At 29.4% G+C, this 12850-nt stretch overlaps 1 protein-coding gene across 1 annotated transcript; it reads left to right on the forward strand.

Annotated features, from left to right (window-relative positions):
• Positions 1-6254: 6254 nt before the first annotated feature.
• On the forward strand, positions 6255-9336 carry LOC100783912 (uncharacterized protein At1g66480). The gene is made up of 2 exons (XM_003544197.5): positions 6255-6995; positions 9028-9336. Exons 1-2 carry the CDS (start codon positions 6414-6416, stop codon positions 9088-9090), a joined length of 645 nt encoding a protein of 214 aa, XP_003544245.1. The 5' UTR covers positions 6255-6413; the 3' UTR covers positions 9091-9336.
• The last annotated feature ends 3514 nt before the right edge of the window (positions 9337-12850 follow it).

The raw sequence follows: 12850 nt of genomic DNA on the forward strand, positions 1-12850 counted from the left end.
CGTATGATTGTTTAATCCCTTCTTTGATAACCTTTTTATATTATTTTGCTAAATTAATCACCATATGAATTATTGAATGGGAATCAAATCTTCAAATTTTATCAACAGTCAACACTTGAATAATGTAGTCCGAAATCCACAAAATTGTTATACAGGTCCCAATTGAAAGGCTTTCAAATTTCTTGCATTGGGCCACCTTCGTTTGGAATTGGGTTCTCACTAAACCCGAATAACGTGGCCATTCTTAGAATTTTGTTTAATAATATCATGTCTTCTGTTTCTTTTCATTTCACCACTAATCTTACATTTCTCTGTTAGTTTTCCCCCCTATTTTCCACGTGATTGTATAAACTTTTGTACAATTTATGGTAGAAAATTATTTTCTCTTTTCTGATAGTTATAGAATTATATAGACACTGGTTAAAAAAAAGAATTACATTGATACATTAATTAATCTAATTTCACCTGTCAATTTTTTTACAATATATCCTACTAAAGTCGAGAATTTTGTTTAAATATGAAAATTTTAAATTAAAAATTATCCGAGTATTAACTATAGGTACTGTATGCAATTTTTGTTTTTTTTTCTAATTTTGTTTCAGAAAAATAATAAAGGTTAAGATTGCAAGTTTAATCGAATATTTAACAGACAATTTTGAAGGAAACAAAATCCTTTATATATATATATTTGTAACTGTTTTACTTCGTTGCACTTCAGTGATGAAGCTTTTGACATAATAACAGCTAGATTTTCGAGTTCAGATAATTCGTGATGATTTTAAGCTAAGGCTATGCAATAGTTTTGCTTTTCGAAAAAAGTAAAAGAAAAAAGAGAGGCTATGCAGTAGTTCCTTCTCAATGCTTTAAACCGGTTTTTGTTTGTGTAATTGTGACTGCATCTAAAGTGGCATAATAGCAATTAAGCATGCTATGAATGTTGTGAAAATAGAGAAATTTCTTGTACCTGATTGATTTTATTACATGGAGATGAAGAAGCTTATAACATGATGAGTTGAATTGAATTAGTATAAAACTTTAGATGCATTGAATTACTAGAGGATAAGAAGAAGCGTAGTCTTTATTAATTATTAATACTATAACAATTGGAATTGGACCAAAACAAACTTCTGAATTCTGCTATCCCAGTCAGCGTGTTTTAAATAAATCATCATATGAACTTTTTATTACCACAGTCAAATGTCAATTGACACAAACTATTAATGGTAGTCTCACTAAGCTGATGAAAGTCCATTGACTGATTAACATATTCAAAGTTCTAACCAACAATTCAAACGAACTACAATTTAGGAAACTGATTGCTGATTAGATTAATTGACATCCATATATGTGATGCCAATTCAATTTGGTCATTTTTTTTAATAATAATAATAGGTCAAGCATGTCTGTGCAAGAATTGGAGAATCAAGAACGCTTTGTCCTTGAATCCAACTTCTAATACCTTAGTGATAACTTGACGACAAAGGAGAATGCAGAAAGGATAAAGTGCAAGGGTTAAAAAAAAAAATCACAAGTGAAAATTCATTATATGCTTTCTTAGATTAGAATGACAATTCAGCACCATTTCATCACAAGTGAAAGGGAATCAATCAAATGGTGAAAAAGTTTTTTTTTGTGTTTTTTCCCCTTCTTTAGGCTTTATTGATTTCCATCAGTTTTCCATTAATCCAAACAAAAGAGTAGTGTTGTCTTTTCCTTCTTCAATTTTACTACTCTAAACACGTTTTATATCAGGATCTCTCCCTCGCTTTGATTAGGCCTAATAGTAGTGTTATACAGGACATTTTATCTCTCTGTCTTTCCATAATGTTTTTAGTACTTATGAAATAATAAATACAAACCACTAATAAATAAAAGCTATGAAGTCATATAGATATTCAAAATGTTTAAATTTGTGGGAGAAAAAACAAAGTTATTTTTTTATTAAGTTAAAATTAACTTACTTTCCACATCTTTTTCTAAAGTTCCATAATTTAATTTGTCCAAAATTAGTAGGAGTTAACTTAGTTTTAATTTATGCAAAAAATTTGATTCATTTTATTTTCTTATTTGTTATCTTATAAATGCTTATTGAAAATTAATCAAATGATTATCATAATAATTAAATATTTTAAATAATAATATTCAAATAATAAAATAAAAATACACAATTTATTAATAAATAATTTATTTTTACATTTCTTATTTTTATAATTCATTTTATTTTTAAAATTTTATATATTGAGATAATTAAAATGAAATTAATGACTTACTATATGACTTATTTTAAATTATATGCAAGAAAATTAATTTTTTAAAGAAAGGTGAGGGGATGCTCCATAGATTTCTCCCATCCCAACATAAATAAGATTATATTTGATTTTTTTCTCTAAACTCATTTCGCCTTTAATAGTAGTCAGAATGAAAATAATCAAACTCGTTCCAACCTAGTTATCAACATATCATTCTTAACTATTCACTCTTCATCTTCAATAACCAAAATCTGAAAGGATTGAAAGGAAGAGGAGGAAAAAAAAGCATTCAAAGAAAGAAAGGAATCTAAATTTGGTAATTGCTCAAAGCTATAATATTCCCGGCCACTTTTGCTAATTGGTAGATAAAGTTTGGAGAAATATAGATCTTAAAGTCTTGAAAGAAGTCAATGTCTTTCCTAACTGAAAACTACTTCATGAAAATTATTGGAAGGAAAATTCAAAAAACTTTTGGTACAACAACACTTCCTTTAAATTCTTAATAGTGTGTTGTTAGCTTATTAATCGGTACATATTATTCAAAATTAAGAAAATGTTAACGAGCGTTGTTAAAGTAATAGAGACTAACATCAGAATAGGAGTAGTTGTTAATAGTGTGTTATTAGCTTATTAATCAGTACATATTTCGTGATAATTAAAATGAAATTAATCGGTACATATTCATTCTCTACAACTTCTTTCTCAGGTGTTATCGGGAACTCATGAGCTCCCCACATCAGAATAGGAGGAACATATTCATAGAGACTAACATTTAAATCAAAATTTGACAAAGAATCTATATGAGTATACGAATAGTGTATACATGATTGAGATTGTCATAGAATATTTTATAGACATCATGATGCCTCCGTATTTGGTGGCTCTTTCATCGTGAGGCTCTATCGCATCTCTTAGAAGATCTGCTATGCAATGTGGTAGGTATCTTTCGTATTGAAATCATGATTTTAAACTATGGTTTGCAATCATAATTATGTAAAGGTTTTTATTTTTATTTTTAACTCACCACAATTCTAATTGTGATTGCATCAACTGCATTTTTGTTCACAATTTCTTGTAATGTCAAGGTTTGAGATTAAATCGCATGGCGCAACAATAATTAAGAACCATATATGTGTGGAATCATAAGGCTTGCAAGGCCGATAACGATAATTGTGTCATTAATAATGAATGATAATTAGGCGACGATTATTCAAAGTAGGTCACATACTTTGGTTGATACATGAGAGACAAAATGAGTCAATAGGTGAAAAATTAAGTTGAGGGCACAACCTTAATATACATCTAGAACTATCAAACCTAAAAGTGGTAGGGTAACTTCAATTACAAAGGAAGTTTATGTGTATTTATTTTATAAGATGAACAAGTCGGCTAGTAAAATATCAAGTTGAACACTCGACCTTGTTAGTTGTTATACTATTGAAACAATAACAATTCCTTTTAAGGTAACCTTCATCTACAAAGGGAGTTTGTAATGTTAAAATAATTTTGATTAATAAAATACCAACTAATATTTAAATTATATAAAATGTCATAAACATGATTTTTTGGATAGAAGTTTGCCATCCAATGTTCATAAAATATTATCAAGTCAAATAAGTTTGACAACATCTACGCGTAGAGTTAGTAGATCTCTAACTCATCAAAATATACTATTAATAATGAAGATTAAACTATATCTGTATAAATGATGTGTTAATAATTATTTTCATTTTGTTCCGGAACAGTTTCATATTGTTGCTCTTTAATATTTACCTACAAAGTAGAAAGAAAAGACATAAAGAATTAGAGAAAATAATATATATATATATATATATATATATATATATATATATATTAGTTATACAACTTTCATTTTTGTATAAATAATTAACTAAAAGTATAAGTATATTAATAAGATGTTAAATAATAATAAAAATATGATGTCGTCATCATAAAAAGTTATAAAATAATATAATATACATGTAGGCGTCGGATTATTTAAATCTAAATAGGACAAAAAAACAGCATAAACCAATACAAATATTGATATAAATGAAAAATGAACACAAATTTGGAAGTTCATGTGGTCAACGTTAGACAGAAGCATCTTACGTATGGTGTGAGTGTGAACAGCACCTCTCCAACGCCAACAGCCCGTCACCCATTGTTACGAAAAGCAGAGCAATTTTAGTTTTATACTTTTATAAAGTAAAAAAAAAAGGTACCCTCGAAGTCGATGTTCTTATCCATTAAGAAAAATTGTCTAATGGGAATGCCTACTACCAACTTGAGACTAGAGACTGCAGCAGCATGGGCACACTATAATAAAGTAAAAACCCAAAAGAGATTGCCAATTGGAAAGAGATCTTTGAACACTCGAAGGAGTTTCTACATCTGAATAGTTAATATATTAATGATGTGAGATGATAAAAATACTAATAAAGTAATAAATAGAAAAAATAAAGTATCAATAAAAATGTTTATACCTTTAAGGTGTCCCAAAACTCCCTAAAGTCTTAACAATAATGATACAGTGTAGGGCTATGTTAACGATGGAGGAACCATTTCCACCATTTTCCTTTTTTTCCATAAAAGGCGTGAAGCATGTTAAATACGTGTAAATGTGTAATGAGTATGGTGGTGCAGCCCGTGGGCCGTGATCGAGCCACTTTCTGCCTCAAGGTCTTTTCATAATCATGTTCGGCTTGAATCCACACTAGTGCAGTATTTCATACAGCTTAAGATATTTTACCACTGATCAAATTAAGTTCATTTTGCCCTAAAGAAAATAAGGATTTGTTCCCCCTTCGTCGAATTTAATTCATTCTTTTGCGTCTATTTGTATTAGTCTTAAATTATGACTTGAAATACTAGAAGGTGTGACTTTCTAAATTGTGTATATAAAGTTAAGAATTTTACTCTTTTTTTTTTTACCTTTTAAAATAGATATTTTAAATATTTTTTAAAGTTATATTGCACATATTATTTGTTTTCTATTTTTTAATTTATATTTCAAATATTAATTCATTATTTTATATATTCTTAACTGTAATCCTCCTACTTGTATATGTATACATGATCTTCTCTTCTCACGTTCTTATCCCTCTTAAATCTATAATATTTTATCTCTATTTTTAAGTGAAATTTCAATTGCTTTTCTTTTAGAAAAAATGTCTATAATTGTACAATTTTTTTATCACAAATTAAACTATTTATTATAAATTTAAAATATAAATTTTAGATTTAAAATATTTTTATTATAAATCTTAATTACAATATAATTTTTGCAATTAAAAATTTCAATTATATGCATCATGAACAATTTATGATTTATCTCGTGGCTTCCGAAATTGAATAAAGCATTAAGTGTTTCTCTTTTTTGACAATATCCAACGTCATCATCTATCTTTTAAACGCAACTTCCCTTGACAGGTAGATAAACCACATATGAAAAGAATATGAGGGTACCCCACTTCTTTTTCTCAAATGGGTAGTACAATACTACAATGACATTGATTAAGATTTAAGCTTGGTTTGGCCTAACCCACAACTTTTGTTATAACCCAACCAAACTAGTGCTTATCCCCTAACAACCACAGTTTTTCCACTACTATTTACCTTTTCATATCACTAAATTAACCGTTTTTTATTTTATTTTACACATATTTCTTTTGATTTTAAATATAAGAAAAATATGTATTTTCTTGATTTTAAACATAATTTTTTTATTTAATGTTATTATCTTTAAATTATCTTTAATTTAATTAAAAATTTAGATTTAATGATTATGTTTTGTTGTTAATATTAAATTTTAATCAAAATAAATTTAAAAACTTATTTTTTAAATAAAATTGACGTAATTAAATATGATTAATTTATTTTTTAATTAGTGTGATTTTTTTTTTCTTGTATAGGAGAACGTAGGAAATAAGAATATTCCACCAATTCAGGCATGCAATCCCATAATTTATAATTATTTTGAAATTGTCAACCCCTTGCTACCAAAGCATCCCTCCCATAATCCCAATATAAATACACCCCACAAAACTCGGTGAGGAAAAAAAAAAAAAGAAGAAAAGAACACGTACCTTAATTTCGCAAAATCAACCAAAGACAGAGAAAAAATCCAAAGAGTAAAAGGAACAGAAGAGAAAGCTTGAAGCTATGGGGAACACCATGGGAAGGAGTAAAAAGACCAAGGTGATGAAGGTGGATGGAGAAACGTTCAAGCTGAAGACTCCAGCGAGAGCAAACGACGTCGTAAAGGACTACCCCGGTCACGTTTTGCTGGACTCCGAAGCGGTGAAACATTTCGGGCTTCGGGCCAAACCCTTGGAGCCATACCAGGAATTGAAGCCCAAAAAGATTTACTTTCTCGTTGAGTTACCGAAGATTCAGCCCGAAGAGGAAAAAACGGCGCTACCGAGGAGGGTGCGATCCAGTGGGATACGCGGCATGAACGCCTCGGATAGGCTCGAGCTTCTCATGCTCTCCAAACGCTCCGTTTCGGACCTCCCTCTCGCCAGGCAGGGCCCGAAGATGGGCTCCGATGGGCCCATGAGGGTCAAGATGAGGCTCCCCAAGGCCCATTTGGACAAGTTGATGGAGGAGAGCACCGACGGGTCCGAGGTGGCGGAGAAAATCATGAGTTTGTATGTGGGAACCAATGCCGGCGAGGGTGGTGGCGTTGCGGCGGTGGCGGAGGAAGGTGGCGCAAAGACGGTGTACAATCACAAACCACGTGGGGTATGTGTTTCTTTTGCTATTATCTTGGTTTATTTATTATTTTATTTTACGAAAAAATATTTTTTTTCATCCCGTAGCTGGAACTCAAGACTTTCGTTAACAAAATTGAATTGAGTCTAATTTCATTCACATTAACTATGGTTAGTTGTCAAATTTTGTTTTAATCCCTTACTTTATTAATGAACTCAGTCTTATAATTTTTGTCTTTTTAATAACTAATTCTGATACCTTCATAATTGGTAGAAAGGAACAAAAACCATACGCTTTATCGGTAGGATTCAACATCAGATACCGAGGATCTAGTTAATTCGTTGAGCTGAATACGTGAATGACCGTAAAATTTCTTATATCTATTTTCAATTTTTATGAATAAAAAACAAAAGAGAATTGATTTCATCTACCAATTTGAAAGTAGACTAAAACTAAGTTTAACGTTAAGTACAGCTACAAAAACATATTGTTTTCTTTTTTTAAATTATTACTATTATTTAAGATATTATAAATATAAAACATATTATTCTTGAATCTTTGAAAATGGGTTGAACTTTCGTATTAGTTTGGCCGTTTGCGTTCACGGGCGCTAATTAAGGCGTCGATTCATGCTGATGTCGACGTACGCGAAATGGCATGTGGTTGCTTAGACAGGGTCGTTTTCCTGTACCGGATTTCATGGGATCATAGTTTACTATTTTAAGCGTTTATACTTCACAAGTTGAACTTTTCATTACCTTTATAGTTGCTTTTTCTTCAAAAAATCTTCTTACAAAGTTGTTTTTTTAAATAATCTCTGATTAAGTACCTACTTATTATATATATGTTCTTTTTATAATGTCTGAGGAAATAGAATCAAACTATTTTAATACAAGCCATACTTTGTTTTAATAAGTTGACTTATAAGTTCAAATAAGCACCGTAACTCAAATTCGTATTAAATGCTTGTTTAGTTCTACTAATGTGTTTGGTAACATATACATAAGTCTAATACGTTTTGCACTGAACGTGAATTCTTGAAGTCGTTAAAGTTGATTTTGATGTGATTTTGTACTGAATGTGGATCCTTGTCGTCTTACCAAACATTCACTGTATCCGGAAAGATTTGCATCAAGTTAGAAATCACAAATAGTAGTTTCTGCATTTTTTTTTTCATTTGATGTGAAAACACGGGGAAAATGAGTGTTGAAAACGCGTGTCCAAACACTCCATAAGTCTAATATGTTTTGGCTTTTTAATTAATTGCGAATGCTTTTTTAAATGAGGACAACAATTTTCTACTTTCTGATATCTAAAGTGTAGAGAGTATTTCAGTGTACATTAACGTTTTACTATTTGCTTGAATGTGATGGACTTGCTTCGATAAATTAATCTCAGTTAAAGGAAAATTTGAGAAAATTAATCTATGTTTAAAATCATTTATTTATTTGAAAGTGATTTTAATATAGTATATGTAGTTTTGATAGTATTTAATAAAAAAATATTTTTTTGGTTTATACTTCTATTTTTCCCCAATTTAAATATTAAATATGACTAAAATAACAATATAATATTAAATGAAAATTATTTTTTTGAATACATTTATCTATTTGTAGCAAAAATAGCGAAATGTTGGTTTTAGAATAAAGAATTAGAAATAAGACTTCAAATTAAACTTGGTCTGAAACAAAACAATACCAAACATAATAGCGGCACAATGGAAAATGAAGTCGCGTTGAGGGAAACAAACATGATTTTGGAAGTTTATGTAAAATCAAACACGCCACTAAAAAATAATTCACATTTTTGTTAGTATTACATGTGCGCTCAATTATAGTACTCGTCGTTTACTGGTTGTGGCCATATAAATCCACAAAAATAATTATCGGAGACGTAGACTTGGTGAGAGTTGGTGTATTAAAATAAGAGTAAAAAAGAAAGAAAGAAAGAAACATTTCAAATGCATGTAGTTTCCTAGCAATACATTTAATTTTCTGAGTAATATGCGATTCTTCAGGGGATTGTGCTAATGTGTTATTTTTTGAATGTTATGGTTTTGCAGAAACGAGTGAGTTTTAGCCCAATGGAAAATGAAGAAATTCATGTAGTAGGAGCTGCTCAATAGTTACTATAGTCAATAAGGGTACTTTCTTCCTTGTAATTATTTAAGTAGAAGCAAAATCGTGACCAAGGGAAGAACTCAGAAGCAAGAGGCAAGGCAGAGCAATAACACCCTCATAGTTTCGTTCTGGTGCTTCTGAAGTATGTTAATTTTGTTCTGTAATGTGTAGCCTACTTCACTATGAGAGCTTAGATATGTATATACATGCATTTATTTGTAGTGATATGGTTAGAAGATTATTGCTTCGAATTTTATCCTCATTGCCTTGGTTGTTTAGAATTTTTTTTCTCACCGCAAAATCTTGGTATGATGTCATCACGTCTCCTATTGCCATTTAACAAAAAAATGGTAGAATTTTTATTAAACTATACACCCTCTCTTTTATTAAATCTCAATATACACGCGTTTGTTGGGACAATTGTACCACTTTGATGGGACAGTCAGAAATCAGGATTTGGCAACCCCACTTTTCAAGGGGTTATTTTTTTATTTTTTAAAAAATAAAAATTTTTTAGTTAACATTTTAATTTTTAAAAAAAATTGTTGACTTTTTTTAAATATTATTTTTGCATTAATAAAAAAATAAAACTTTTAATATTATTATTTTATTAAATATAATTTTTTGTTTGTCATTCAATTTTTTTTAAAAAATAATAATATTTTTTGTTTAACAATTTATTTATAGAGAAATATTATATCATAAATAAAATACATAAACAATAATATTTATCCGAGGAAAAGCTAAAGATGAAGGTATGTTGAGACAATTGTTTCTGTTATGCTCTTGTTCAGATTTTACGTTACGTTTTTCTCTTCTAGTTTTCCATTGATTTTCGTCTTCGCTCGTCTCAGCATGAAAGTGAAATCGGATGCTCCTTTTCCTTCGATTAAAACCCCGCTAATCTCCTTCATAGTCTTGCCAAAATGTTTTGTGAAGTGAATAGCGACGGCACATAATTCATGGGATCAACATTGACAGATACATGTAGCCATGACGTGAGAACATGATAAATGTTTAACCTGATATTCACCACATTAATTCATGGGATCAACATTGACAAATATATGTAACCATGACGTGAGAACATGATAAATGTTTAACCTGATATTCACCACATTATAATTTTGGGATTGTAACATGACCCACATTCCAAGTGATCTGATGTTTGAAGTGTGACTTAGGTCTCTGTTACAATAAATGTGTGGTTGTGTATGTCAAATTCATTAAGTATGTCATGATTCTTGCTAATCATTATTCATTGCCTCGGAGCTTCGGAATACTATGAGCCAGAGTTGATCATTGTGTGGGTTTGTTGACTTCTAATAGCAAAGAGTTTTATAGTCTTGAAATACATCTCCTCAACCAACCAAAGATGACATCGACAAATGTCTTGTGCTTTTGAATATGGAATTGACCTACTCAAACAAATTTGTAGTCATATGTCCCCAACTTTTCCGCTCATCGAAACATTGTACATTTGTACCCAACATTTATTGGGTGACCTATCAAACCATTCAGTTGCATTTGGCTTAAAGATGTTGCTAGTGCATCTTTTCTGTGTATGCGTATCCGGTAAATATTCAATCAATTTAATACCTTATGAAATTTGATTCAAAGTAAAGTTCAACGAAGAAATAAAATATTATAGATTCTCACCAGCCTGCATAAGTGGTTTCTTCAAATGTGCAATTTAAGTCAGCGTGAAGGAAATTTTTTGCAATGTGGCACAGACAAAATAGGATGTGTCCTGGACGTGTAAGTTACTTGGATTGTTGTAGGCACTTAAAATCAAGGGTTGCCTATCTGAAATGAGAGAAATGTTACTTTGCGGAATGCCTTCTCAACTTCTTTAGCAAAAACCCCAACAGGAAGTTGTCTCTCCTTCTACAATGGCGTAGGCAATTGGGAATATATGGTTAGCATTGTCGTGTGCTGTAGTTATCAATAATGTGTCAATATACTTTTCGTAAAGCCATGTACCATCTACTTGTACTATGAGATTCTCGATGCATGTGAGTGAACAATGTGCAACAATTGCATACATTATAGACGACAATATGTCTGTTGCATGATAATGGTTTATCGCACTGTTATGCATCATTCATCAAGCCCACACGGATTATTGAGAATCGTATTAATGCGATTATCGATGCATGTGAGTGAACAGTGTGCAACATGTCCGTTGCATCATGACGATTAACCACACTGTTGCGCATTATGCACCGAGCTCTTACATCAATTATTAAACATTCAAATTGTAAATGCTTCATTTATTTATTTTAGTAGTAAAATTTACTTATATTTTAATTCAACATTTTCTATTTTCATTTTCATAGAATTTATTAATATTTTTTGCATGTAAAAGTTAAATTTTTTTAGTTTAAACTTCTTTCTGCAAATACATGACCATTTTTTTTATATTATATTAAGTTTAATTATTATTTTAATCCTCTAGTTTATTTTTAGGTTTAATTTGGTCCTATTTTTCTTCAGCTCCTAACATCTAGAAAAATAGGATTAGTTTTGGTTTTAAATAATTCCAAATTGATACCATTATAAAAAAAACTTAATTGAAAATTTTTAAAATAAAATGACCACATCAAACCTAATAAATAAAATAAATATTAAATTGAATCTTTAAAAAATGAAATGAGTATATTAACACAAGAAAAAAAATTGAAAGAAAGTTTTGTATCATTCAAAGAAATTTTGGATTGCCAATAGCCCCTCACTTGGACAGAGCTTAGTCTGATATGTTTCGAGCGGCCGGGAGAGGGCGAATTGGGTCAGGCTTTACGTGGGCGTGTAGTGGACCGAGTAGACGAAAAATGATAGGCCCACTAAAACCCTTAGTCCCTTACACAGTAGTTTTCCTATACAACTTGTGAGAATGATTTTTAAGATTTTATATTTTTTAAAATTATTATTATTACTATTATTAAAATTTAAATAAATTTTATTTATTGATAAATTATAAATAATATTATTTTAAATTCAAATAAATTGTGTTAATTATTGTTATAACCATGTTATTATCTCTAAATTCAAAATAAATTTAAGTAAAAAAATCAAAATAAATTACATTCATTTTAATTTCTCAGAAATTTTATTGTTTTCAAAATATTATTATAATTATACTATCATCTTTAAATTTAAATTTAAATCAAATTAAATGTTATTTTTATATTTTTGAAATAATTTGATTTGTTGAAAAAATATGATAAAGTTATTTTAATGTATATAATTATAAATATAAAAATATTCTCCTCATTCATTTGTAGAAATTAAAATGATAGCACTTAACAATTTTCACTACTACACAACACCAAAGAATCACATTTTTTAAAATAAAAATGATTGGTAGGCATTCTTCATAGAGAAAATATAAATATAATAAATAATATGATATGGTAAAGAAAAAAAATAAGTATATCAATAAACTATTATATGATATGGTATTATTTTATTTTAATTAATAATTTTAGTTTGAATGTTAAGTATACAATTTTGTTAAATAATGAAAGAGTTTTATTATCATAATAATCCTATGAGTCAATTAGGTTAATCTCCCATAAAAAATGTTTAGAGTAGAGAGTTCTTAATATAACATTGAGAGTTACTTGTACCATCCAATTAAAACAATGGAGAGACTCATGGGGCGGGGATCATTCAATGTGTGGAAATCTCTAAGTTTTTTAAATGGAAAAAAACACTCAAAATAAAAATAAAGAAAAAAGTGGAATCTATTAATTTTACTTTTTT

This window comes from Glycine max, chromosome 14, assembly GCF_000004515.6.
Source record: "Glycine max cultivar Williams 82 chromosome 14, Glycine_max_v4.0, whole genome shotgun sequence".
Taxonomy (NCBI): Eukaryota; Viridiplantae; Streptophyta; class Magnoliopsida; order Fabales; family Fabaceae; genus Glycine; species Glycine max.

Coding starts and splice junctions, on each gene's coding strand:
- LOC100783912 (XM_003544197.5), top strand. CDS start 6,414: ATGGGGAACACCATGGGAAGGAGTAAAAAGACCAAGGTGATGAAGGTG. Junction 6,996..9,027: donor ACAATCACAAACCACGTGGG/GTATGTGTTTCT, acceptor ATGGTTTTGCAG/AAACGAGTGAGTTTTAGCCC.